Genomic DNA, 22,635 nt, shown 5'->3' with positions numbered 1-22,635 from the left:
CCCATCCCCCTTCCTCCTGTGCGATCTCTCTTTCCCGTCTCCATTCCTCCTGTGGGATCTCTCTTCCCCATCCCCCTTCCTCCTGTGGGATCTCTCTTCCCCATACCCCTTCCTCATGTGCGATCTCACTTCCCCATCCTCCTGTGGGATCTCTCTTCTCCATTAATTCCTCCTGTGGGATCTCTCATCCCATTCCTTCTGTGGGATCTCTCATCCCCAACCCCCTTCCTCCTGCAGGATCTCTCTTTCAGATCCCCCTTCCTCCTGTGGGATCTCTCTTTCAGATCCCTCTTCCCCATCCCCCTTCCACCTGTGGGATCCCTCTTCCTCATCTTCCTCCTGTGGGATCAGTCTTCCCCATCCCCCTTCCTCCTGTGGGATCTCTCTTCCCCATCCCCCTTCCTCCTGTGGGATCTCTCTTCCGCATACCCCTGTGGGATCCCACTTCCCCATTCCCCTTCCTCCGATGGGATCTCTCTTCCCCATCCCCCTTCTTCCGGTGGGATCTCTCTTCCCCATCCCCCTTCCTCCTGTGGGATCTCTCTCCCCCATCCCCCCTCCTGTGGGATCTCTCTATCCCATCCCCCTTCCTCCTGTGGGATCCCTCTTCCCCATCCCCCTTCCTCCTGTGGGATATCTCTTCCCCATCCCCCTTCCTCCGGTGGGATCTCTCTTCCCCATCCCCCTTCCTCCTGTGGGATCTCTCTTCCCCATCCCCTTCCTCCTGTGGGATCTCTCTTCCCCATTCCCCTGCCTCCTGTGGGAACTCTCTTCCCCATTCCCCTTCCTCCTGTGGGATCTCTCTTCCCCATCCCCCTTCCTCCTGTGGGATCTCTCTTCCCCATCCCCCTTCCTCCTGTGCGATCTCTCTTTCCCGTCTCCATTCCTCCTGTGGGATCTCTCTTCCCCATCCCCCTTCCTCCTGTGGGATCTCTCTTCCCCATACCCCTTCCTCATGTGCGATCTCACTTCCCCATCCTCCTGTGGGATCTCTCTTCTCCATTAATTCCTCCTGTGGGATCTCTCATCCCATTCCTTCTGTGGGATCTCTCATCCCCAACCCCCTTCCTCCTGCAGGATCTCTCTTTCAGATCCCCCTTCCTCCTGTGGGATCTCTCTTTCAGATCCCTCTTCCCCATCCCCCTTCCACCTGTGGGATCCCTCTTCCTCATCTTCCTCCTGTGGGATCAGTCTTCCCCATCCCCCTTCCTCCTGTGGGATCTCTCTTCCCCATCCCCCTTCCTCCTGTGGGATCTCTCTTCCGCATACCCCTGTGGGATCCCACTTCCCCATTCCCCTTCCTCCGATGGGATCTCTCTTCCCCATCCCCCTTCTTCCGGTGGGATCTCTCTTCCCCATCCCCCTTCCTCCTGTGGGATCTCTCTCCCCCATCCCCCCTCCTGTGGGATCTCTCTATCCCATCCCCCTTCCTCCTGTGGGATCCCTCTTCCCCATCCCCCTTCCTCCTGTGGGATCCCTCTTCCTCATCCCCTTCCTCCTGTGGGATCTCTCTTTCCCATCCCCCTTCCTCCTGTGGGATCTCTCTTCCCCATACCCCTTCCTCATGTGCGATCACACTTCCCCATATCACTGTGGGATCCCTCTTTCCCGTCCCCCTTCCTCCTGTGCGATCTCTCTTCCCCATCCCCCTTCCTCCTGTGGGATCTCTCTTCCACATACAACTTCGTCATGTGCGATCTCACTTCCCCATCCCCCTGTGGGATCTCTCTTCCCCATTCCCCTTTCTCCTGTGGGATCTCTCTTCCCCATAGCCCTGCCTCCTGTACGATCTCCCTTCCCCATACCCCTGTTGGATCTCTCTTCCCCATCCCCCTTCCACCTGTGGGATCTCTCTTCCCCATCCCCCTTCCTCCTGTGGGATCTCTCTTCCCCATACCCCTTCCTCATGTGCGATCACACTTCCCCATACCCCTGTGGGATCCCTATTTCCCGTCCCCCTTCCTCCTGTGCGATCTCTCTTCCCCATCCCCCTTCCTCCTGTGGGATCTCTCTTCCCCCTTCCTCCTGTGGGATCTCTCTTCCCCATACCCCTGTTGGATCTCTCTTCCCCATCCCCCTTCCTCCTGTGGGATCTCTCTTCCACATACACCTTCCTCCTGCGGGATCCCTCTTCCCCATCCCCCTTCCTTCTGTGTGATCACTCTTACCCATCCCCCCTTCCTCCTGTGGGATCCCTCTTCCCCATGCCCCTTCCTCCTGCGGGATCCCTCTTCCCCATCCCCCTTCCTTCTGTGGGATATCTCTTCCCCATCCCCCTTCCTCCTGTGGGATCTCTCTTCCCCATACCCCTTCCTCATGTGCGATCTCACTTCCCCATCCTCCTGTGGGATCTCTCTTCTCCATTAATTCCTCCTGTGGGATCTCTCATCCCATTCCTTCTGTGGGATCTCTCATCCCCAACCCCCTTCCTCCTGCGGGATCTCTCTTTCAGATCCCCCTTCCTCCTGTGGGATCTCTCTTTCAGATCCCTCTTCCCCATCCCCCTTCCACCTGTGGGATCCCTCTTCCTCATCTTCCTCCTGTGGGATCAGTCTTCCCCATCCCCCTTCCTCCTGTGGGATCTCTCTTCCCCATCCCCCTTCCTCCTGTGGGATCTCTCTTCCGCATACCCCTGTGGGATCCCACTTCCCCATCCCCCTTCCTCCGATGGGATCTCTCTTCCCCATCCCCCTTCTTCCGGTGGGATCTCTCTTCCCCATCCCCCTTCCTCCTGTGGGATCTCTCTCCCCCATCCCCCCTCCTGTGGGATCTCTCTATCCCATCCCCCTTCCTCCTGTGGGATCCCTCTTCCCCATCCCCCTTCCTCCTGTGGGATCCCTCTTCCTCATCCCCTTCCTCCTGTGGGATCTCTCTTTCCCATCCCCCTTCCTCCTGTGGGATCTCTCTTCCCCATACCCCTTCCTCATGTGCGATCACACTTCCCCATATCACTGTGGGATCCCTCTTTCCCGTCCCCCTTCCTCCTGTGCGATCTCTCTTCCCCATCCCCCTTCCTCCTGTGGGATCTCTCTCCCCCATCCCCCTTCCTCCTGTGGGATCTCTCTTCCACATACACCTTCGTCATGTGCGATCTCACTTCCCCATCCCCCTGTGGGATCTCTCTTCCCCATTCCCCTTTCTCCTGTGGGATCTCTCTTCCCCATAGCCCTGCCTCCTGTACGATCTCTCTTCCCCATACCCCTGTTGGATCTCTCTTCCCCATCCCCCTTCCACCTGTGGGATCTCTCTTCCCCATCCCCCTTCCTCCTGTGGGATCTCTCTTCCCCATACCCCTTCCTCATGTGCGATCACACTTCCCCATACCCGTGTGGGATCCCTATTTCCCGTCCCCCTTCCTCCTGTGCGATCTCTCTTCCCCATCCCCCTTCCTCCTGTGGGATCTCTCTTCCCCATACCCCTGTTGGATCTCTCTTCCCCATCCCCCTTCCTCCTGTGGGATCTCTCTTCCACATACACCTTCCTCCTGCGGGATCCCTCTTCCCCATCCCCCTTCCTTCTGTGTGATCACTCTTACCCATCCCCCCTTCCTCCTGTGGGATCCCTCTTCCCCATCCCCCTTCCTCCTGCGGGATCCCTCTTCCCCATCCCCCTTCCTTCTGTGGGATATCTCTTCCCCATCCCCCTTCCTCCTGTGGGATCTCTCTTCCCCATAGCCCTTCCTCCTGTGGGATCTCTCTTCCACATACACCTTCCTCCTGTGGGATCTCTCTTCCCCATCCCCCTTCCTCCTGTGGGGTCTCTCTTCCCCATCCCCCTTCCTCCGGTGGGATCTCTCTTCCCCGTCCCCCTTCCTCCTGTGGGATCTCTCTCCCCCATCCCCCATCCTGTGGGATCTCTCTTTCCCATCCCCCTTCCTCCTGTGGGATCTCTCTTGCAGATCCCTCTTCCTCCTGTGGGATCCCTCTTCCCATCCCCCTTCCTCCTGTGGGATCCCTCTTCCTCATCCCCTTCCTCCTGTGGGATCTCTCTTTCCCATCCCCCTTCCTCCTGTGGGATCTCTCTTCCCCATAGCCCTTCCTCCTGTGGGATCTCTCTTTCCCATCCCCCTTCCTCCTGTGGGATGTCTCTTCCCCATAGCCCTGCCTCCTGTGCGATCTCTCTTCCCCATACCCCTATGGAAGCTCTCTTCCCCATCCCCCTGCCTCCTGTGGGATCACTCTTCCCCATCCCCCTTCCTCCTGTGGGATCTCTCTTCTCCATCCCCGTTCCTCCTGTGGGATCTCTCTCCCCCACCCCCCTTCCTCCTGTGGGATCCCTCTTCCCCATCCCCCTTCCTCCTGTGGGATCTCTCTTCCCCATAGCCCTTCCTCCTGTGGGATCTCTCTTTCCCATCCCCCTTCCTCCTGTGGGATGTCTCTTCCCCATAGCCCTGCCTCCTGTGCGATCTCTCTTCCCCATACCCCTGTGGGATCTCTCTTCCCCGTCCCCCTTCCTCCTGTGGGATCTCTCTCCCCCATCCCCCCTCCTGTGGGATCTCTCTTTCCCATCCCCCTTCCTCCTGTGGGATCTCTCTTGCAGATCCCTCTTCCTCCTGTGGGATCCCTCTTCCCCATCCCCCTTCCTCCTGTGGGATCCCTCTTCCTCATCCCCTTCCTCCTGTGGGATCTCTCTTTCCCATCCCCCTTCCTCCTGTGGGATCTCTCTTCCCCATAGCCCTTCCTCCTGTGGGATCTCTCTTTCCGATCCCCCTTCCTCCTGTGAGATCTCACTTCCCCATACCCCTGTGGGATCCCTCTTTCCCGTCCCCCTTCCTCCTGTGCGATCTCTCTTCCCCATCCCCCTTCCTCCTGTGCGATCTCACTTCCCCATCCCCCTGTGGGATCTCTCTTCCCCATTCACCTTTCTCCTGTGGGATCTCTCTTCCCCATAGCCCTGCCTCCTGTGCGATCTCTCTTCCCCATACCCCTGTGGGATCTCTCTTCCCCATCCCCCTTCCTCCTGTGGGATCTCTCTTCCCCATCCCCCTTCCTCCTGTGGGATCTCTCTTCTCCATACCCCTTCCTCATGTGCGATCACACTTCCCCATACCCCTGTGGGATCCCTCTTTCCCGTCCCCCTTCCTCCTGTGCGATCTCTCTTCCCCATCCCCCTTCCTCCTGTGGGATCTCTCTTCCACATACACCTTCGTCATGTGCGATCTCACTTCCCCATCCCCCTGTGGGATCTCTCTTCCCAATTCCCCTTTCTCCTGTGGGATCTCTCTTCCCCATCCCCCTTCCTCCTGTGGGTTCTCTCTTCCCCATACCCCTTCCTCATGTGCGATCACACTTCCCCATACCCCTGTGGGATCTCTCTTCCCCATCCCCCTTCCTCCTGTGGGATCTCTCTTCCCCATCCCCCTTCCTCCTGTGGGATCTAGCTTCCCCACCCCCCTTCCTCCTGTGGGATCTCTCTTCCCTATCCCCCTTCCTCCTGTGGGATCTAGCTTCCCCACCCCCCTTCCTCCTGTGGGATCCCTCTTCCCCATCCACCTTCCTCCGGTGGGATCTCTCTTCCCCATCCCCCTTCCTCCGGTGGGATCTCTCTTCCCCATCCCCCTTCCTCCGGTGGGATCTCTCTTCCCCGTCCCCCTTCCACCTGTGGGATCCCTCTTCCTCATCCCCTTCCTCCTGTGCGATCTTTCTTCCCCATCCCCATTCCTCCTGTGGGATCTCTCTTCCACATACACCTTCCTCATGTGCGATCTCACTTCCCCATCCCCCTTCCTATTGTGGGATCCCTCTTCCACGTCCCCCTTCCAGCTGTGGGATCCCTCTTCCTCATCCTCTTCCTCCTGTGTGATCTTTCTTCCCCATCCCCCTTCCTCCTGTGGGATCCCTCTTTCAGATCCCCCTTCCTCCTGTGGGATCCCTCTTACCCATCCCCCTTCCTCCTGTGGGATCGCTCTTCCCCATCCCCCTTCCTCCTGTGGGATCCCTCTTTCAGATCCCCCTTCCTCCTGTGGGATCGCTCTTCCCCATCCCACTTCCTCCTGTGGGATCCCTCTTCCCCATCCCCTTTCCACCTGTGGGATCCCTCTTCCTCATACCCTTCCTCCTGTGGGATCTCTCTTTCCCATCCCCCTTCCTCCTGTGGGATCTCTCTTTCCCATCCCCCTTCCTCCTGTGGGATCTCTCTTCCCCGTCCCCCTTCCTCCAGTGGGATCTCTCTCCCCCATCCCCCATCCTGTGGGATCTCTCTTTCCCATCCCCCTTCCTCCTGTGGGATCTCTCTTGCAGATCCCTCTTCCTCCTGTGGGATCCCTCTTCCCATCCCCCTTCCTACTGTGGGATCCCTCTTCCTCATCCCCTTCCTCCTGTGGGATCTCTCTTTCCCATAGCCCTGCCTCCTGTGCGATCTCTCTTCCCCATACCCCTGTGGGATCTCTCTTCCCCATCCCCCTTCCTCCTGTGGGATCTCTCTTCCCCATCCCCCTTCCTCCTGTGGGATCTCTCTTCTCCATACCCCTTCCTCATGTGCGATCACACTTCCCCATACCCCTGTGGGATCCCTCTTTCCCGTCCCCCTTCCTCCTGTGCGATCTCTCTTCCCCATCCCCCTTCCTCCTGTGGGATCTCTCTTCCACATACACCTTCGTCATGTGCGATCTCACTTCCCCATCCCCCTGTGGGATCTCTCTTCCCCATTCCCCTTTCTCCTGTGGGATCTCTCTTCCCCATCCCCCTTCCTCCTGTGGGTTCTCTCTTCCCCATACCCCTTCCTCATGTGCGATCACACTTCCCCATACCCCTGTGGGATCTCTCTTCCCCATCCCCCTTCCTCCTGTGGGATCTCTCTTCCCCATCCCCCTTCCTCCTGTGGGATCTAGCTTCCCCACCCCCCCTTCCTCCTGTGGGATCTCTCTTCCCTATCCCCCTTCCTCCTGTGGGATCTAGCTTCCCCACCCCCCTTCCTCCTGTGGGATCCCTCTTCCCCATCCCCCTTCCTCCGGTGGGATCTCTCTTCCCCATCCCCCTTCCTCCGGTGGGATCTCTCTTCCCCATCCCCCTTCCTCCGGTGGGATCTCTCTTCCCCGTCCCCCTTCCACCTGTGGGATCCCTCTTCCTCATCCCCTTCCTCCTGTGCGATCTTTCTTCCCCATCCCCATTCCTCCTGTGGGATCTCTCTTCCACATACACCTTCCTCATGTGCGATCTCACTTCCCCATCCCCCTTCCTATTGTGGGATCCCTCTTCCACGTCCCCCTTCCAGCTGTGGGATCCCTCTTCCTCATCCTCTTCCTCCTGTGTGATCTTTCTTCCCCATCCCCCTTCCTCCTGTGGGATCCCTCTTTCAGATCCCCCTTCCTCCTGTGGGATCCCTCTTACCCATCCCCCTTCCTCCTGTGGGATCGCTCTTCCCCATCCCCCTTCCTCCTGTGGGATCCCTCTTTCAGATCCCCCTTCCTCCTGTGGGATCGCTCTTCCCCATCCCACTTCCTCCTGTGGGATCCCTCTTCCCCATCCCCTTTCCACCTGTGGGATCCCTCTTCCTCATACCCTTCCTCCTGTGGGATCTCTCTTTCCCATCCCCCTTCCTCCTGTGGGATCTCTCTTTCCCATCCCCCTTCCACCTGTGGGATCTCTCTTCCCCGTCCCCCTTCCTCCAGTGGGATCTCTCTCCCCCATCCCCCATCCTGTGGGATCTCTCTTTCCCATCCCCCTTCCTCCTGTGGGATCTCTCTTGCAGATCCCTCTTCCTCCTGTGGGATCCCTCTTCCCATCCCCCTTCCTACTGTGGGATCCCTCTTCCTCATCCCCTTCCTCCTGTGGGATCTCTCTTTCCCATCCCCCTTCCTCCTGTGGGATCTCTCTTTCCCATAGCCCTTCCTCCTGTGGGATCTCTCTTTCCCATCCCCCTTCCTCCTGTGGGATGTCTCTTCCCCATAGCCCTGCCTCCTGTGCGATCTCTCTTCCCCATACCCCTGTGGGATCTCTCTTCCCCATCCCCCTGCCTCCTGTGGGATCTCTCTTCCCAATCCCCCTTCCTCCTGTGGGATCTCTCTTCCCCATCCCCGTTCCTCCTGTGGGATCTCTCTCCCCAATCCCCCTTCCTCCTGTGGGATCTAGCTTCCCCACCCCCCTTCCTCCTGTGTGATCCCTCTTCCCCATCCCCCTTCCTCCGGTGGGATCTCTCTTCCCCATCCCCCTTCCTCCTGTGGGATCTATCTTCCCCATCTCCCTTCATCTGGTGGGATCTCTTCCCCATCCCCCTTCCTCCTGTGGGATCTCTCTTCCCCATCCCCCTTCCTCCGGTGGGATCTCTCTTCCCCATCCCCCTTTCTCCTGTGGGATCTCTCTTTCCCATCCCCCTTCCTCCGGTGGGATCTCTCTTCCCCATCCCCCTTCCTCCTGTGGGATCTCTCTTCCCCATACCCCTTCCTCATGTGCGATCACACTTCCCCATACCCCTGTGGGATCCCTCTTTCCCGTCCCCCTTCCTCCTGTGCGATCTCTCTTCCCCATCCCCCTTCCTCCTGTGGGATCTCTCTTCCACATACACCTTCGTCATGTGCGATCTCACTTCCCCATCCCCTTGTGGGATCTCTCTTCCCCATTCCCCTTTCTCCTATGGGATCTCTCTTCCCCATCCCCCTTCCTCCTGTGGGTTCTCTCTTCCCCATACCCCTTCCTCATGTGCGATCACACTTCCCCATACCCCTGTGGGATCTCTCTTTCCCATCCCCCTTCCTCCTGTGTGATCTCTCTTCCCTATCCCCCTTCCTCCTGTGGGATCTAGCTTCCCCACCCCCCTTCCTCCTGTGTGATCCCTCTTCCCCATCCCCCTTCCTCCGGTGGGATCTCTCTTCCCCATCCCCCTTCCTCCGGTGGGATCTCTCTTCCCCGTCCCCCTTCCACCTGTGGGATCCCTCTTCCTCATCCCCTTCCTCCTGTGCGATCTTTCTTCCCCATCCCCGTTCCTCCTGTGGGATCTCTCTTCCACATACACCTTCCTCATGTGCGATCTCACTTCCCCATCCCCCTTCCTCCTGTGGGATCCCTCTTCCACATCCCCCTTCCAGCTGTGGGATCCCTCTTCCTCATCCTCTTCCTCCTGTGTGATCTTTCTTCCCCATCCCCCTTCCTCCTGTGGGATCCCTCTTTCAGATCCCGCTTCCTCCTGTGGGATCCCTCTTCCCCATCCCCCTTCCTCCTGTGGGATCGCTCTTCCCCATCCCCTTTCCTCCTGTGGGATCCCTCTTTCAGATCCCCCTTCCTCCTGTGGGATCTCTCTTCCCCATCCCCCTTCCTCCTGTGGGATCTCTCTTGCAGATCCCTCTTCCTCCTGTGGGATCCCTCTTCCCCATCCCCTTTCCACCTGTGGGATCCCTCTTCCTCATACCCTTCCTCCTGTGGGATCTCTCTTTCCCATCCCCCTTCCTCCTGTGGGATCTCTCTTTCCCATCCCCCTTCCTCCTGTGGGATCTCTCTTCCCCGTCCCCCTTCCTCCTGTGGGTTCTCTCTCCCCCATCCCCCTTCCTCATGTGCGATCACACTTCCCCATACCCCTGAGGGATCTCTCTTCCCCATCCCCCTTCCTCTTGTGGGATCTCTCTTCTCCATCCCCCTTCCTCCTGTGGGATCTAGCTTCCCCACCCCCCTTCCTCCTGTGGGATCCCTCATCCCCATCCCCCTTCCTCCTGTGGGATCTCTCTTCCCCGTCCCCCTTCCTCCTGTGGGATCTCTCTCCCCCATCCCCCATCCTGTGGGATCTCTCTTTCCCATCCCCCTTCCTCCTGTGGGATCTCTCTTGCAGATCCCTCTTCCTCCTGTGGGATCCCTCTTCCCATCCCCCTTCCTCCTGTGGGATCCCTCTTCCTCATCCCCTTCCTCCTGTGGGATCTCTCTTTCCCATCCCCCTTCCTCCTGTGGGATCTCTCTTCCCCATAGCCCTTCCTCCTGTGGGATCTCTCTTTCCCATCCCCCTTCCTCCTCTGGGATGTCTCTTCCCCATAGCCCTGCCTCCTGTGGGATCTCTCTTCCCCATCCCCCTTCCTCCTGTGGGATCTCTCTTCCCCATCCCCGTTCCTCCTGTGGGATCTCTCTCCCCCATCCCCCTTCCTCCTGTGGGGTCTCTCTTCCCCATCCCCCTTCCTCCTGTGGGATCTCTCTTCCACATACACCTTCATCATGTGCGATCTCACTTCCCCATCCCCTTGTGGGATCTCTCTTCCCCATTCCCCTTTCTCCTGTGGGATCTCTCTTCCCCATCCCCCTTCCTCCTGTGGGTTCTCTCTTCCCCATACCCCTTCCTCATGTGCGATCACACTTCCCCATACCCCTGAGGGATCTCTCTTCCCCATCCCCCTTCCTCCTGTGGGATCTCTCTTCTCCATCCCCCTTCCTCCTGTGGGATCTAGCTTCCCCACCCCGCTTCCTCCTGTGGGATCCCTCATCCCCATCCCCCTTCCTCCGCTGGGATCTCTCTTCCCCATCCCCCTTCCTCCGGTGGGATCTCTCTTCCCCGTCCCCCTTCCTCCTGTGGGATCTCTCTCCCCCATCCCCCCTCCTGTGGGATCTCTCTTTCCCATCCCCCTTCCTCCTGTGGGATCTCTCTTGCAGATCCCTCTTCTTCCTGTGGGATCCCTCTTCCCCATCCCCCTTCCTCCTGTGGGATCTCTCTTTCCCATCCCCCTTCCTCCTGTGGGATCTCTCTTCCCCATAGCCCTTCCTCCTGTGGGATCTCTCTTTCCGATCCCCCTTCCTCCTGTGAGATCTCACTTCCCCATACCCCTGTGGGATCCCTCTTTCCCGTCCCCCTTCCTCCTGTGCGATCTCTCTTCACCATCCCCCTTCCTCCTGTGCGATCTCACTTCCCCATCCCCCTGTGGGATCTCTCTTCCCCATTCACCTTTCTCCTGTGGGATCTCTCTTCCCCATAGCCCTGCCTCCTGTGCGATCTCTCTTCCCCATACCCCTGTGGGATCTCTCTTCCCCATCCCCCTTCCTCCTGTGGGATCTCTCTTCCCCATCCCCCTTCCTCCTGTGGGATCTCTCTTCTCCATACCCCTTCCTCATGTGCGATCACACTTCCCCATACCCCTGTGGGATCCCTCTTTCCCGTCCCCCATCCTCCTGTGCGATCTCTCTTCCCCATCCCCCTTCCTCCTGTGGGATCTCTCTTCCACATACACCTTCGTCATGTGCGATCTCACTTCCCCATCCCCCTGTGGGATCTCTCTTCCCCATTCCCCTTTCTCCTGTGGGATCTCTCTTCCCCATCCCCCTTCCTCCTGTGGGTTCTCTCTTCCCCATACCCCTTCCTCATGTGCGATCACACTTCCCCTTCCTCCTGTGGGATCTCTCTTCCCCATCCCCCTTCCTCCTGTGGGATCTCTCTTCCCCATCCCCCTTCCTCCTGTGGGATCTAGCTTCCCCACCCCCCTTCCTCCTGTGGGATCCCTCTTCCCCATCCCCCTTCCTCCGGTGGGATCTCTCTTCCCCATCCCCCTTCCTCCTGTGGGATCTATCTTCCCCATCCCGCTTCATCTGGTGGGATCTCTTCCCCATCCCCCTTCCTCCGGTGGGATCTCTCTTCCCCATCCCCCTTCCTCCGGTGGGATCACTCTTCCCCATCCCCCTTCCTCCTGTGGGATCTCTCTTTCCCATCCCCCTTCCTCCGGTGGGATCTCTCTTCCCCATTCCCCTTCCTCCTGTGGGATCTCTCTTCCCCATACCCCTTCCTCATGTGCGATCACACTTCCCCATACCCCTGTGGGATCCCTCTTTCCCGTCCCCCTTCCTCCTATGCGATCTCTCTTCCCCATCCCCCTTCCTCCTGTGGGATCTCTCTTCCACATACACCTTCGTCATGTGTGATCTCACTTCCCCATCCCCTTGTGGGATCTCTCTTCCCCATTCCCCTTTCTCCTATGGGATCTCTCTTCCCCATCCCCCTTCCTCCTGTGGGTTCTCTCTTCCCCATACCCCTTCCTCATGTGCGATCACACTTCCCCATACCCCTGTGGGATCTCTCTTTCCCATCCCCCTTCCTCCTGTGGGATCTCTCTTCCCTATCCCCCTTCCTCCTGTGGGATCTAGCTTCCACACCCCCCTTCCTCCTGTGGGATCCCTCTTCCCCATCCCCCTTCCTCCGGTGGGATCTCTCTTCCCCATCCCCCTTCATCTGGTGGGATCTCTTCCCCGTCCCCCTTCCTCCTGTGGGATCTCTCTTTCCCATCCCCCTTCCTCCTGTGGGATGTCTCTTCCCCATAGCCCTGCCTCCTGTGGGATCTCTCTTCCCCATCCCCCTTCCTCCTGTGGGATCTCTCTTCCACATACACCTTCATCATGTGCGATCTCACTTCCCCGTCCCCCTTCCTCCTGTAGGATCTCTCTCCCCCATCCCCCATCCTGTGGGATCTCTCTTTCCCATCCCCCTTCCTCCTGTGGGATCTCTCTTGCAGATCCCTCTTCCTCCTGTGGGATCCCTCTTCCCCATACCCCTTCCTCATGTGCGATCACACTTCCCCATAACCCTGTGGGATCTCTCTTTCCCATCCCCCTTCCTCCTGTGGGATCTCTCTTCCCTATCCCCCTTCCTCCTGTGGGATCTAGCTTCCCCACCCCCCTTCCTCCTGTGTGATCCCTCTTCCCCATCCCCCTTCCTCCGGTGGGATCTCTCTTCCCCATCCCCCTTCCTCCGGTGGGATCTCTCTTCCCCGTCCCCCTTCCACCTGTGGGATCCCTCTTCCTCATCCCCTTCCTCCTGTGCGATCTTTCTTCCCCATCCCCGTTCCTCCTGTGGGATCTCTCTTCCACATACACCTTCCTCATGTGCGATCTCACTTCCCCATCCCCCTTCCTCCTGTGGGATCCCTCTTCCACATCCCCCTTCCAGCTGTGGGATCCCTCTTCCTCATCCTCTTCCTCCTGTGTGATCTTTCTTCCCCATCCCCCTTCCTCCTGTGGGATCCCTCTTTCAGATCCCGCTTCCTCCTGTGGGATCCCTCTTCCCCATCCCCCTTCCTCCTGTGTGATCGCTCTTCCCCATCCCCCTTCCTCCTGTGGGATCCCTCTTTCAGATCCCCCTTCCTCCTGTGGGATCTCTCTTCCCCATCCCACTTCCTCCTGTGGGATCTCTCTTGCAGATCCCTCTTCCTCCTGTGGGATCCCTCTTCCCCATCCCCTTTCCACCTGTGGGATCCCTCTTCCTCATACCCTTCCTCCTGTGGGATCTCTCTTTCCCATCCCCCTTCCTCCTGTGGGATCTCTCTTTCCCATCCCCCTTCCTCCTGTGGGATCTCTCTTCCCCGTCCCCCTTCCTCCTGTGGGATCTCTCTCCCCCATCCCCCATCCTGTGGGATCTCTCTTTCCCATCCCCCTTCCTCCTGTGGGATCTCTCTTGCAGATCCCTCTTCCTCCTGTGGGATCCCTCTTCCCATCCCCCTTCCTCCTGTGGGATCCCTCTTCCTCATCCCCTTCCTCCTGTGGGATCTCTCTTTCCCATCCCCCTTCCTCCTGTGGGATCTCTCTTCCCCATAGCCCTTCCTCCTGTGGGATCTCTCTTTCCCATCCCCCTTCCTCCTGTGGGATGTCTCTTCCCCATAGCCCTGCCTCCTGTGGGATCTCTCTTCCCCATCCCCCTTCCTCCTGTGGGATCTCTCTTCCCCATCCCCGTTCCTCCTGTGGGATCTCTCTCCCCCATCCCCCTTCCTCCTGTGGGGTCTCTCTTCCCCATCCCCCTTCCTCCTGTGGGATCTCTCTTCCACATACACCTTCATCATGTGCGATCTCACTTCCCCATCCCCTTGTGGGATCTCTCTTCCCCATTCCCCTTTCTCCTGTGGGATCTCTCTTCCCCATCCCCCTTCCTCCTGTGGGTTCTCTCTTCCCCATACCCCTTCCTCATGTGCGATCACACTTCCCCATACCCCTGAGGGATCTCTCTTCCCCATCCCCCTTCCTCCTGTGGGATCTCTCTTCTCCATCCCCCTTCCTCCTGTGGGATCTAGCTTCCCCACCCCCCTTCCTCCTGTGGGATCCCTCATCCCCATCCCCCTTCCTCCGCTGGGATCTCTCTTCCCCATCCCCCTTCCTCCGGTGGGATCTCTCTTCCCCGTCCCCCTTCCTCCTGTGGGATCTCTCTCCCCCATCCCCCCTCCTGTGGGATCTCTCTTTCCCATCCCCCTTCCTCCTGTGGGATCTCTCTTGCAGATCCCTCTTCTTCCTGTGGGATCCCTCTTCCCCATCCCCCTTCCTCCTGTGGGATCCCTCTTCCTCATCCCCTTCCTCCTGTGGGATCTCTCTTTCCCATCCCCCTTCCTCCTGTGGGATCCCTCTTCCTCATCCCCTTCCTCCTGTGGGATCTCTCTTTCCCATCCCCCTTCCTCCTCTGGGATCTCTCTTCCCCATAGCCCTTCCTCCTGTGGGATCTCTCTTTCCCATCCCCCTTCCTCCTGTGGGATGTCTCTTCCCCATAGCCCTGCCTCCTGTGGGATCTCTCTTCCCCATCCCCCTTCCTCCTGTGGGATCTCTCTTCCCCATCCCCGTTCCTCCTGTGGGATCTCTCTCCCCCATCCCCCTTCCTCCTGTGGGGTCTCTCTTCCCCATCCCCCTTCCTCCTGTGGGATCTCTCTTCCACATACACCTTCATCATGTGGGATCTCACTTCCCCATCCCCTTGTGGGATCTCTCTTCCCCATTCCCCTTTCTCCTGTGGGATCTCTCTTCCCCATCCCCCTTCCTCCTGTGGGTTCTCTCTTCCCCATACCCCTTCCTCATGTGCGATCACACTTCCCCATACCCCTGAGGGATCTCTCTTCCCCATCCCCCTTCCTCCTGTGGGATCTCTCTTCTCCATCCCCCTTCCTCCTGTGGGATCTAGCTTCCCCACCCCCCTTCCTCCTGTGGGATCCCTCATCCCCATCCCCCTTCCTCCGCTGGGATCTCTCTTCCCCATCCCCCTTCCTCCGGTGGGATCTCTCTTCCCCGTCCCCCTTCCTCCTGTGGGATCTCTCTCCCCCATCCCCCCTCCTGTGGGATCTCTCTTTCCCATCCCCCTTCCTCCTGTGGGATCTCTCTTGCAGATCCCTCTTCTTCCTGTGGGATCCCTCTTCCCCATCCCCCTTCCTCCTGTGGGATCCCTCTTCCTCATCCCCTTCCTCCTGTGGGATCTCTCTTTCCCATCCCCCTTCCTCCTGTGGGATCTCTCTTCCCCATAGCCCTTCCTCCTGTGGGATCTCTCTTTCCGATCCCCATTCCTCCTGTGAGATCTCACTTCCCCATACCCCTGTGGGATCCCTCTTTCCCGTCCCCCTTCCTCCTGTGCGATCTCTCTTCCCCATCCCCCTTCCTCCTGTGCGATCTCACTTCCCCATCCCCCTGTGGGATCTCTCTTCCCCATTCACCTTTCTCCTGTGGGATCTCTCTTCCCCATAGCCCTGCCTCCTGTGCGATCTCTCTTCCCCATACCCCTGTGGGATCTCTCTTCCCCATCCCCCTTCCTCCTGTGGGATCTCTCTTCCCCATCCCCCTTCCTCCTGTGGGATCTCTCTTCTCCATACCCCTTCCTCATGTGCGATCACACTTCCCCATACCCCTGTGGGATCCCTCTTTCCCGTCCCCCATCCTCCTGTGCGATCTCTCTTCCCCATCCCCCTTCCTCCTGTGGGATCTCTCTTCCACATACACCTTCGTCATGTGCGATCTCACTTCCCCATCCCCCTGTGGGATCTCTCTTCCCCATACCCCTTCCTCATGTGCGATCACACTTCCCCTTCCTCCTGTGGGATCTCTCTTCCCCATCCCCCTTCCTCCTGTGGGATCTCTCTTCCCCATCCCCCTTCCTCCTGTGGGATCTAGCTTCCCCACCCCCCTTCCTCCTGTGGGATCCCTCTTCCCCATCCCCCTTCCTCCGGTGGGATCTCTCTTCCCCATCCCCCTTCCTCCTGTGGGATCTATCTTCCCCATCCCGCTTCATCTGGTGGGATCTCTTCCCCATCCCCCTTCCTCCGGTGGGATCTCTCTTCCCCATCCCCCTTCCTCCGGTGGGATCACTCTTCCCCATCCCCCTTCCTCCTGTGGGATCTCTCTTTCCCATCCCCCTTCCTCCGGTGGGATCTCTCTTCCCCATTCCCCTTCCTCCTGTGGGATCTCTCTTCACCATACCCCTTCCTCATGTGCGATCACACTTCCCCATACCCCTGTGGGATCCCTCTTTCCCGTCCCCCTTCCTCCTGTGGGATCTCTCTTCCACATACACCTTCGTCATGTGCGATCTCACTTCCCCATCCCCCTGTGGGATCTCTCTTCCCCATCCCCCTTCCTCCTGTGGGATCTCTCTTCCACATACACCTTCGTCATGTGTGATCTCACTTCCCCATCCCCTTGTGGGATCTCTCTTCCCCATTCCCCTTTCTCCTATGGGATCTCTCTTCCCCATCCCCCTTCCTCCTGTGGGTTCTCTCTTCCCCATACCCCTTCCTCATGTGCGATCACACTTCCCCATACCCCTGTGGGATCTCTCTTTCCCATCCCCCTTCCTCCTGTGGGATCTCTCTTCCCTATCCCCCTTCCTCCTGTGGGATCTAGCTTCCCCACCCCCCTTCCTCCTGTGGGATCCCTCTTCCCCATCCCCCTTCCTCCGGTGGGATCTCTCTTCCCCATCCCCCTTCATCTGCTGGGATCTCTTCCCGGTCCCCCTTCCTCCTGTGGGATCTCTCTCCCCCATCCCCCCTCCTGTGGGATCTCTCTTTCCCATCCCCCTTCCTCCTGTGGGATCTCTCTTGCAGATCCCTCGTCCTCCTGTGGGATCCCTCTTCCCCATCCCACTTGCTCCTGTGGGATCCCTCTTCCTCATCCCCTTCCTCCTGTGGGATCTCTCTTTCCCATCCCCCTTCCTCCTGTGGGATCTCTCTTCCCCATCCCCCTTCCTCCTGTGGGATCTCTCTTCCCCATACCCCTTCCTCATGTGCGATCACACTTCCCCATACCCCTGTTGGATCCCTCTTTCCCGTCCCCCTTCCTCCTGTGCGATCTCTCTTCCCCATCCCCCTGCCTCCTGTGGGATCTCTCTTCCACATACACCTTCGTCATGTGCGATCTCACTTCCCCATCCCCCTGTGGGATCTCTCTTCCCCATTCCCCTTTCTCCTGTGGGATCTCTCTTCCCCATAGCCCTGCCTCCTGTGCGATCTCTCTTCCCCATCCCCCTTCCTCCTGTGGGATCTCTCTTCCCCATCCCCCTTCCTCCTGTGGGATCTCTCTTCTCCATACCCCTTCCTCATGTGCGATCACACTTCCCCATCCCCCTGTGGGATCTCTCTTCCCCATCCCCCTTCCTCCTGTGGGATCTCTCTTCCACATACACCTTCGTCATGTGCGATCTCACTTCCCCATCCCCCTGTGGGATCTCTCTTCCCCATTCCCCTTTCTCCTGTGGGATCTCTCTTCCCCATCCCCCTTCCTCCTGTGGGTTCTCTCTTCCCCATACCCCTTCCTCATGTGCGATCACACTTCCCCATACCCCGTGGGATCTCTCTTCGCCATCCCCCTTCCTCCTGTGGGATCTCTCTTCCCCATCCCCCTTCCTCCGGTGGGATCTCTCTTCCCCACACCCCTTCCTCCTGTGGGATCCATCTTCCCCATCCCCCTTCCTCCGGTGGGATCTCTCTTCCCCATCCCCCTTCCTCCTGTGGGATCTATCTTCCCCATCCCCCTTCATCTGGTGGGATCTCTTCCCCATCCCCCTTCCTCCTGTGGGATCTCTCTTCCCCATCCCCCTTCTTCCGGTGGGATCTCTCTTCCCCATCCCCCTTCCTCCTGTGGGATCTCTCTTCCCCATCCCCTTCCTCCTGTGGTATCTCTTTTCCCCATTCCCCTGCCTCCTGTGGGAACTCTCTTCCCCGTCCCCCTTCCTCCTGTGCGATCTCTCTTTCCCGTCTCCATTCCTCCTGTGGGATCTCTCTTCCCCATCCCCCTTCCTCCTGTGGGTTTTCTCTTCCCCATACCCCTTCCTCATGTGCGATCACACTTCCCCATACCCCTGTGGGATCTCTCTTCCCCATCCCCCTTCCTCCTGTGGGATCTCTCTTCCCCATCCCTCTTCCTCCGGTGGGATCTCTCTTCCCCATCCCCCTTCCTCCTGTGGGATCTCTCTTCCCCATCCCCTTCCTCCTGTGGTATCTCTTTTCCCCATTCCCCTGCCTCCTGTGGGAACTCTCTTCCCCATCCCCCTTCCTCCTGTGCGATCTCTCTTTCCCGTCTCCATTCCTCCTGTGGGATCTCTCTTCCCCATCCCCCTTCCTCCTGTGGGTTTTCTCTTCCCCATACCCCTTCCTCATGTGCGATCACACTTCCCCATACCCCTGTGGGATCTCTCTTCCCCATCCCCCTTCCTCCTGTGGGATCTCTCTTCCCTGTCCCCCTTCCTACTGTGGGATCTAGCTTCCCCACCCCCCTTCCTCCTGTGGGATCCCTCTTCCCCATCCCCCTTCCTCTGGTGGGATCTCTCTTCCCCATCCCCCTTCCTCCGGTGGGATCTCTCTTCCCCGTCCCCCTTCCTCCTGTGGGATCTCTCTCCCCCATCCCCCTTCCTCCTGTGGGATCTCTCTTTCCCATCCCCCTTCCTCCTGTGGGATCTCTCTTGCAGATCCCTCTTCCTCCTGTGGGATCCCTCTTCCCCATCCCCCTTGCTCCTGTGGGATCCCTCTTCCTCATCCCCTTCCTCCTGTGGGATCTCTCTTTCCCATCCCCCTTCCTCCTCTGGGATCTCTCTTCCCCATAGCCCTTCCTCCTGTGGGATCTCTCTTCCCCATTCCCCTTTCTCCTGTGGGATCTCTCTTCCCCATAGCCCTGCCTCCTGTGTGATCTCTCTTCCCCATACCCCTGTGGGATCTCTCTTCCCCATCCCCCTTCCTCCTGTGGGATCTCTCTTCCCCATCCCCCTTCCTCCTGTGGGATCTCTCTTCTCCATACCCCTTCCTCATGTGCGATCACACTTCCCCATACCCCTGTGGGATCCCTCTTTCCCGTCCCCCTTCCTCCTGTGCGATCTCTCTTCCCCATCCCCCTTCCTCCTATGGGATCTCTCTTCCACATACACCTTCGTCATGTGCGATCTCACTTCCCCATCCCCCTGTGGGATCTCTCTTCCCCATTCCCCTTTCTCCTGTGGGATCTCTCTTCCCCATCCCCCTTCCTCCTGTGGGATCTCTCTTCGCCATCCCCCTTCCTCCTGTGGGATCTCTCTTCCCCATCCCCCTTCCTCCTGTGGGATCTAGCTTCCCCACACCCCTTTGTCCTGTGGGATCCCTCTTCCCCAACCCCCTTCCTCCGGTGGGATCTCTCTTCCCCATCCCCCTTCCTCCTGTGGGATCTATCTTCCCCACCCCCCTTCATCTGGTGGGATCTCTTCCCCATCCCCCTTCCTCCTGTGGGATCTCTCTTCCCCATCCCCCTTCCTCCGGTGGGATCTCTCTTCCCCATCCCCCTTCCTCCTGTGGGATCTCTTTTCCCCATTCCCCTGCCTCCTGTGGGAACTCTCTTCCCCATTCCCCTTCCTCCTGTGGGATCTCTCTTCCCCATCCCCTTTCCACCTGTGCGATCACTCTTCCCCATACCCCTTCCTCCGGTGGGATCCCTCTTTCCCATCCCCCTTCCTCCTGTGGGATTCCTCTTCACCATCCCGCTTCCTCCTGTGGGATTCCTCTTCCCCGTTCCCCTTCCTCCTGTGGGATCCCTCTTTCCCATCCCCCTTCCTCCTGTGGGATCCCTCTTCACCATCCCCCTTCCTCCTGTGGGATCCCTCTTCCCCATCCCCCTTCCTCCTGTGGGATCCCTCTTCCCCATCCCCCTTCCTCTAGTGGGATCTCTCTTCCCCATCCCCCTTCCTCCTGTGGGATCTCTCTTCCCCATCTCCTTCCTCCTGTGGGATCTCTATTCCCCATTCACCTTCCTCCTGTGTGATCTCTCTTCGCCATCCCTTTAGCTCGGGTGGGTCTATTTCACTGTGTCCCTTTGATATTTCTTCATTTCCGTCAGGAACACTTTTCTCTCCTTCGCGGAATTGGACAGAATATGTGGAGTTTACAGGGTCACACCGACAGACGAAATTACTGACATTCGGCAAATACCCTGGAGCTGGGCAGTGAGGGACATTGACAGTGATGGGAACTCCGATCAGTGATTTACTTGGTTTAATGTTTCCTGAAATATCCAATTGAGAGAAATTCCTGCAGACCCATGGTTTGAATCACTTTGTTCATCAATTTGTCTGTTTGTGTTTAGACTTGGAATGAATCAACTGGGAGATTCAGGAGTGAAACTGGTGTCTGCGGCTCTGAGGAACCCGGAGTGTAAAATACAGAAACTGGAGTAAGTACCCGACTGTGGGAGTTTGTGTTTACAGTCACTGGGTGTCTGACACTGGACATTAATGTGATCAGTAATTGTGTTACTGATAAACACTGGGGATTTGTACCGTCTCCTGTCTCTCTGTGTCCTTCACCCTCACTCTCTCTCATCTCCAGGCTGAACAATGTCGGTCTCACAGATTCTGGTGCCGAGGATCTCGTCTCCTCTCTCTGTACAATCCCATCACTGACTGAGCTGATCCTGAGTGATAATAAACTGGGAGATTCAGGAGTGAAACTGGTGTCTGCGGCTCTGAGGAACCCGGAGTGTAAAATACAGAAACTGGAGTAAGTGCCAGACTGTGCGAGATTGTTTTTACAGTCACTGGGTGTCTAACACTGAACATTAATGTGATCAGTAATTGTGTTACTGATAAACACTGGGGATTTGTACCGTCTCCTGTCTCTCTGTGTCCTTCACCCTCACTCTCTCTCATCTCCAGGCTGGAGAGAGTCGGTCTCACAGATTCTGGTGCCGAGGATCTCATCTCTGCTCTCAGTACAAACCCATCACTGACGGAGCTGGACCTGAGTCATAATAAACTGGGAGATTCAGGAGTGAAACTGGTGTCTGCGGCTCTGAGGAACCCGGAGTGTAAAATACAGAAACTGTGGTAAGTACCACACTGTGGAAGATTGTGTTTACAGTCACTGGGTGTCTGACACTGAACATTAATGTGATCAGTGATTGTGTTACTGATAAACACTGGGGATTTGTACCGTCTCCTGTCTCTCTGTGTCCTTCACCCTCACTCTCTCTCATCTCCAGGCTGGAGAGAGTCGGTCTCACAGATTCTGGTGCCGAGGATCTCGTCTTCGCTCTCAGTACAAACGCATCACTGACGGGGCTGAACCTGGAATTCAACTCTCTGACAGACCAATCTGTCCCCGCTCTCCGCCGCCTCATACTGACCCTCCCGAGTCTGGAGCGGATCGGGTGAGTGTTTGTGTTAATGTTCAATGTGATAAAATATCAGCGGATCAGCGGGTTTTCTGGTGATATTTGCCTGTGAGTGTTGTTGAAACATTAACCCCGGTCGCCTGTTACTGACACTGTTGTGTAATCTGTTTATTTCATCTTTATTCTCCCATCTGTTTCAGGCTGTACGGGAATCGGTTCAGTGAGACCGGGATGAAGGAACTGAGATCTCTGCAGGAACCCAGACCCGGACTGACAGTGTATCTGTGAACATCGGAATGTGTGAACATCCCCGCCCGCGGGATGGCGACATTTGGCCGATTCCCCGCCCTCCCCTTTAACTCCCGCCCTTACCTTTAATGGCCGCGCGCCTAGTTCAACTCCCAACGGTTTTAACGGAACTGGCTCAGGTTTCGCGCTGTGTGTCGCTCGGAACGGTCCCGCAGTGACGTGTTTCCGCCTGTTGTCCGGCGTGACTCCCACGTGACAACCCGGAGAATTACCCGGACAGGAAGAGCCCTAGGGCCGGGGCTCAGTCTGAGACACCGGTGTCCCGGGGTGGGGGGGATTATCCCGGGAGGGAATCCTTTTGCTCCCTTTGCTGAGGACGGTGCATTCGGCAGCCTGGCCGATATAATGATGTTAAATTGACAAATACCTCGGCAGTGACCCTGGATCTGCAGCGATGCCGGACACGGCCCTGAAGTGTGATTTTATATTCATCGGTTCCCCGATGCAGAGTGACGGTGAGAAATGGGCCTGATTATTCAACTGGTCACTCGTTGTCGCTGGTCAGTTAACTGTGTGTGACTGTGAGTGAGTCGATTTACATTTGTTGTTATGAAATCAATAAACCGCTGTAACTTTCCGTCTTGGTGTCTGACTTTAGTCTCATTAGAGGAGAAACAGTGACCTGAGGTCACTGCTGCTCCTCGCACCCGGTGAACTGAAATAATACATGGTAAATGGTAGGGCATTGGGGAATGCAGTAGAACAGAGTGATCTAGGAATAATTGTGCATAGTTCCCTGAAGGTGGAATCTCATGTGGATAGGCTGGTGAAGAAACCTTTTGGTATGTTGGCCTTTATAAATCAGAGCATTCAGTATAGGAGTTGGGATGTAATGTTACAATTGTACAAGACATTGGTCCGGCCAAATTTGGAGTATTGTGGTCACCGAATTATAGGAACGATGTCACCAAAACAGAGAGAGTACAGAGAAGATTTACTAGAATGTTACCTGGGTTTCTGCACCTAAGTTACAGGGAAAGGCTGAACAAGTTAGGTCTTTTTTCTTTGGAGCGTAGAAGGTTGAGGGGGGATTTGATAGAGGTATTTAAAATTATGAGGGTAATAGATAGAG

General features: G+C 57.5%; 1 protein-coding gene across 1 annotated transcript in view; it reads left to right on the top strand.

Annotated features, from left to right (window-relative positions):
- The window catches only part of LOC140720825 (NACHT, LRR and PYD domains-containing protein 3-like), a 143,189-nt gene extending 121,049 nt beyond the window's left edge, over positions 1–22,140 (top strand). Inside the window, exons 8-12 of the mRNA XM_073035664.1 lie at positions 20,229–20,315; positions 20,471–20,641; positions 20,797–20,967; positions 21,123–21,290; positions 21,455–22,140. Of these exons, the coding sequence (XP_072891765.1) occupies positions 20,229–20,315; positions 20,471–20,641; positions 20,797–20,967; positions 21,123–21,290; positions 21,455–21,542 (685 nt within the window). The 3' untranslated portion in view covers positions 21,543–22,140. The remainder of the gene's footprint in view (positions 1–20,228; positions 20,316–20,470; positions 20,642–20,796; positions 20,968–21,122; positions 21,291–21,454) is intronic.
- The last annotated feature ends 495 nt before the right edge of the window (positions 22,141–22,635 follow it).

This window comes from Hemitrygon akajei, unplaced genomic scaffold (assembly GCF_048418815.1).
Source record: "Hemitrygon akajei unplaced genomic scaffold, sHemAka1.3 Scf000047, whole genome shotgun sequence".
Classification (NCBI taxonomy): Eukaryota; Metazoa; Chordata; class Chondrichthyes; order Myliobatiformes; family Dasyatidae; genus Hemitrygon; species Hemitrygon akajei.
Note: the sequence above shows the minus strand (reverse complement) of the source record. Positions and strands in the feature narration are given on the sequence as shown.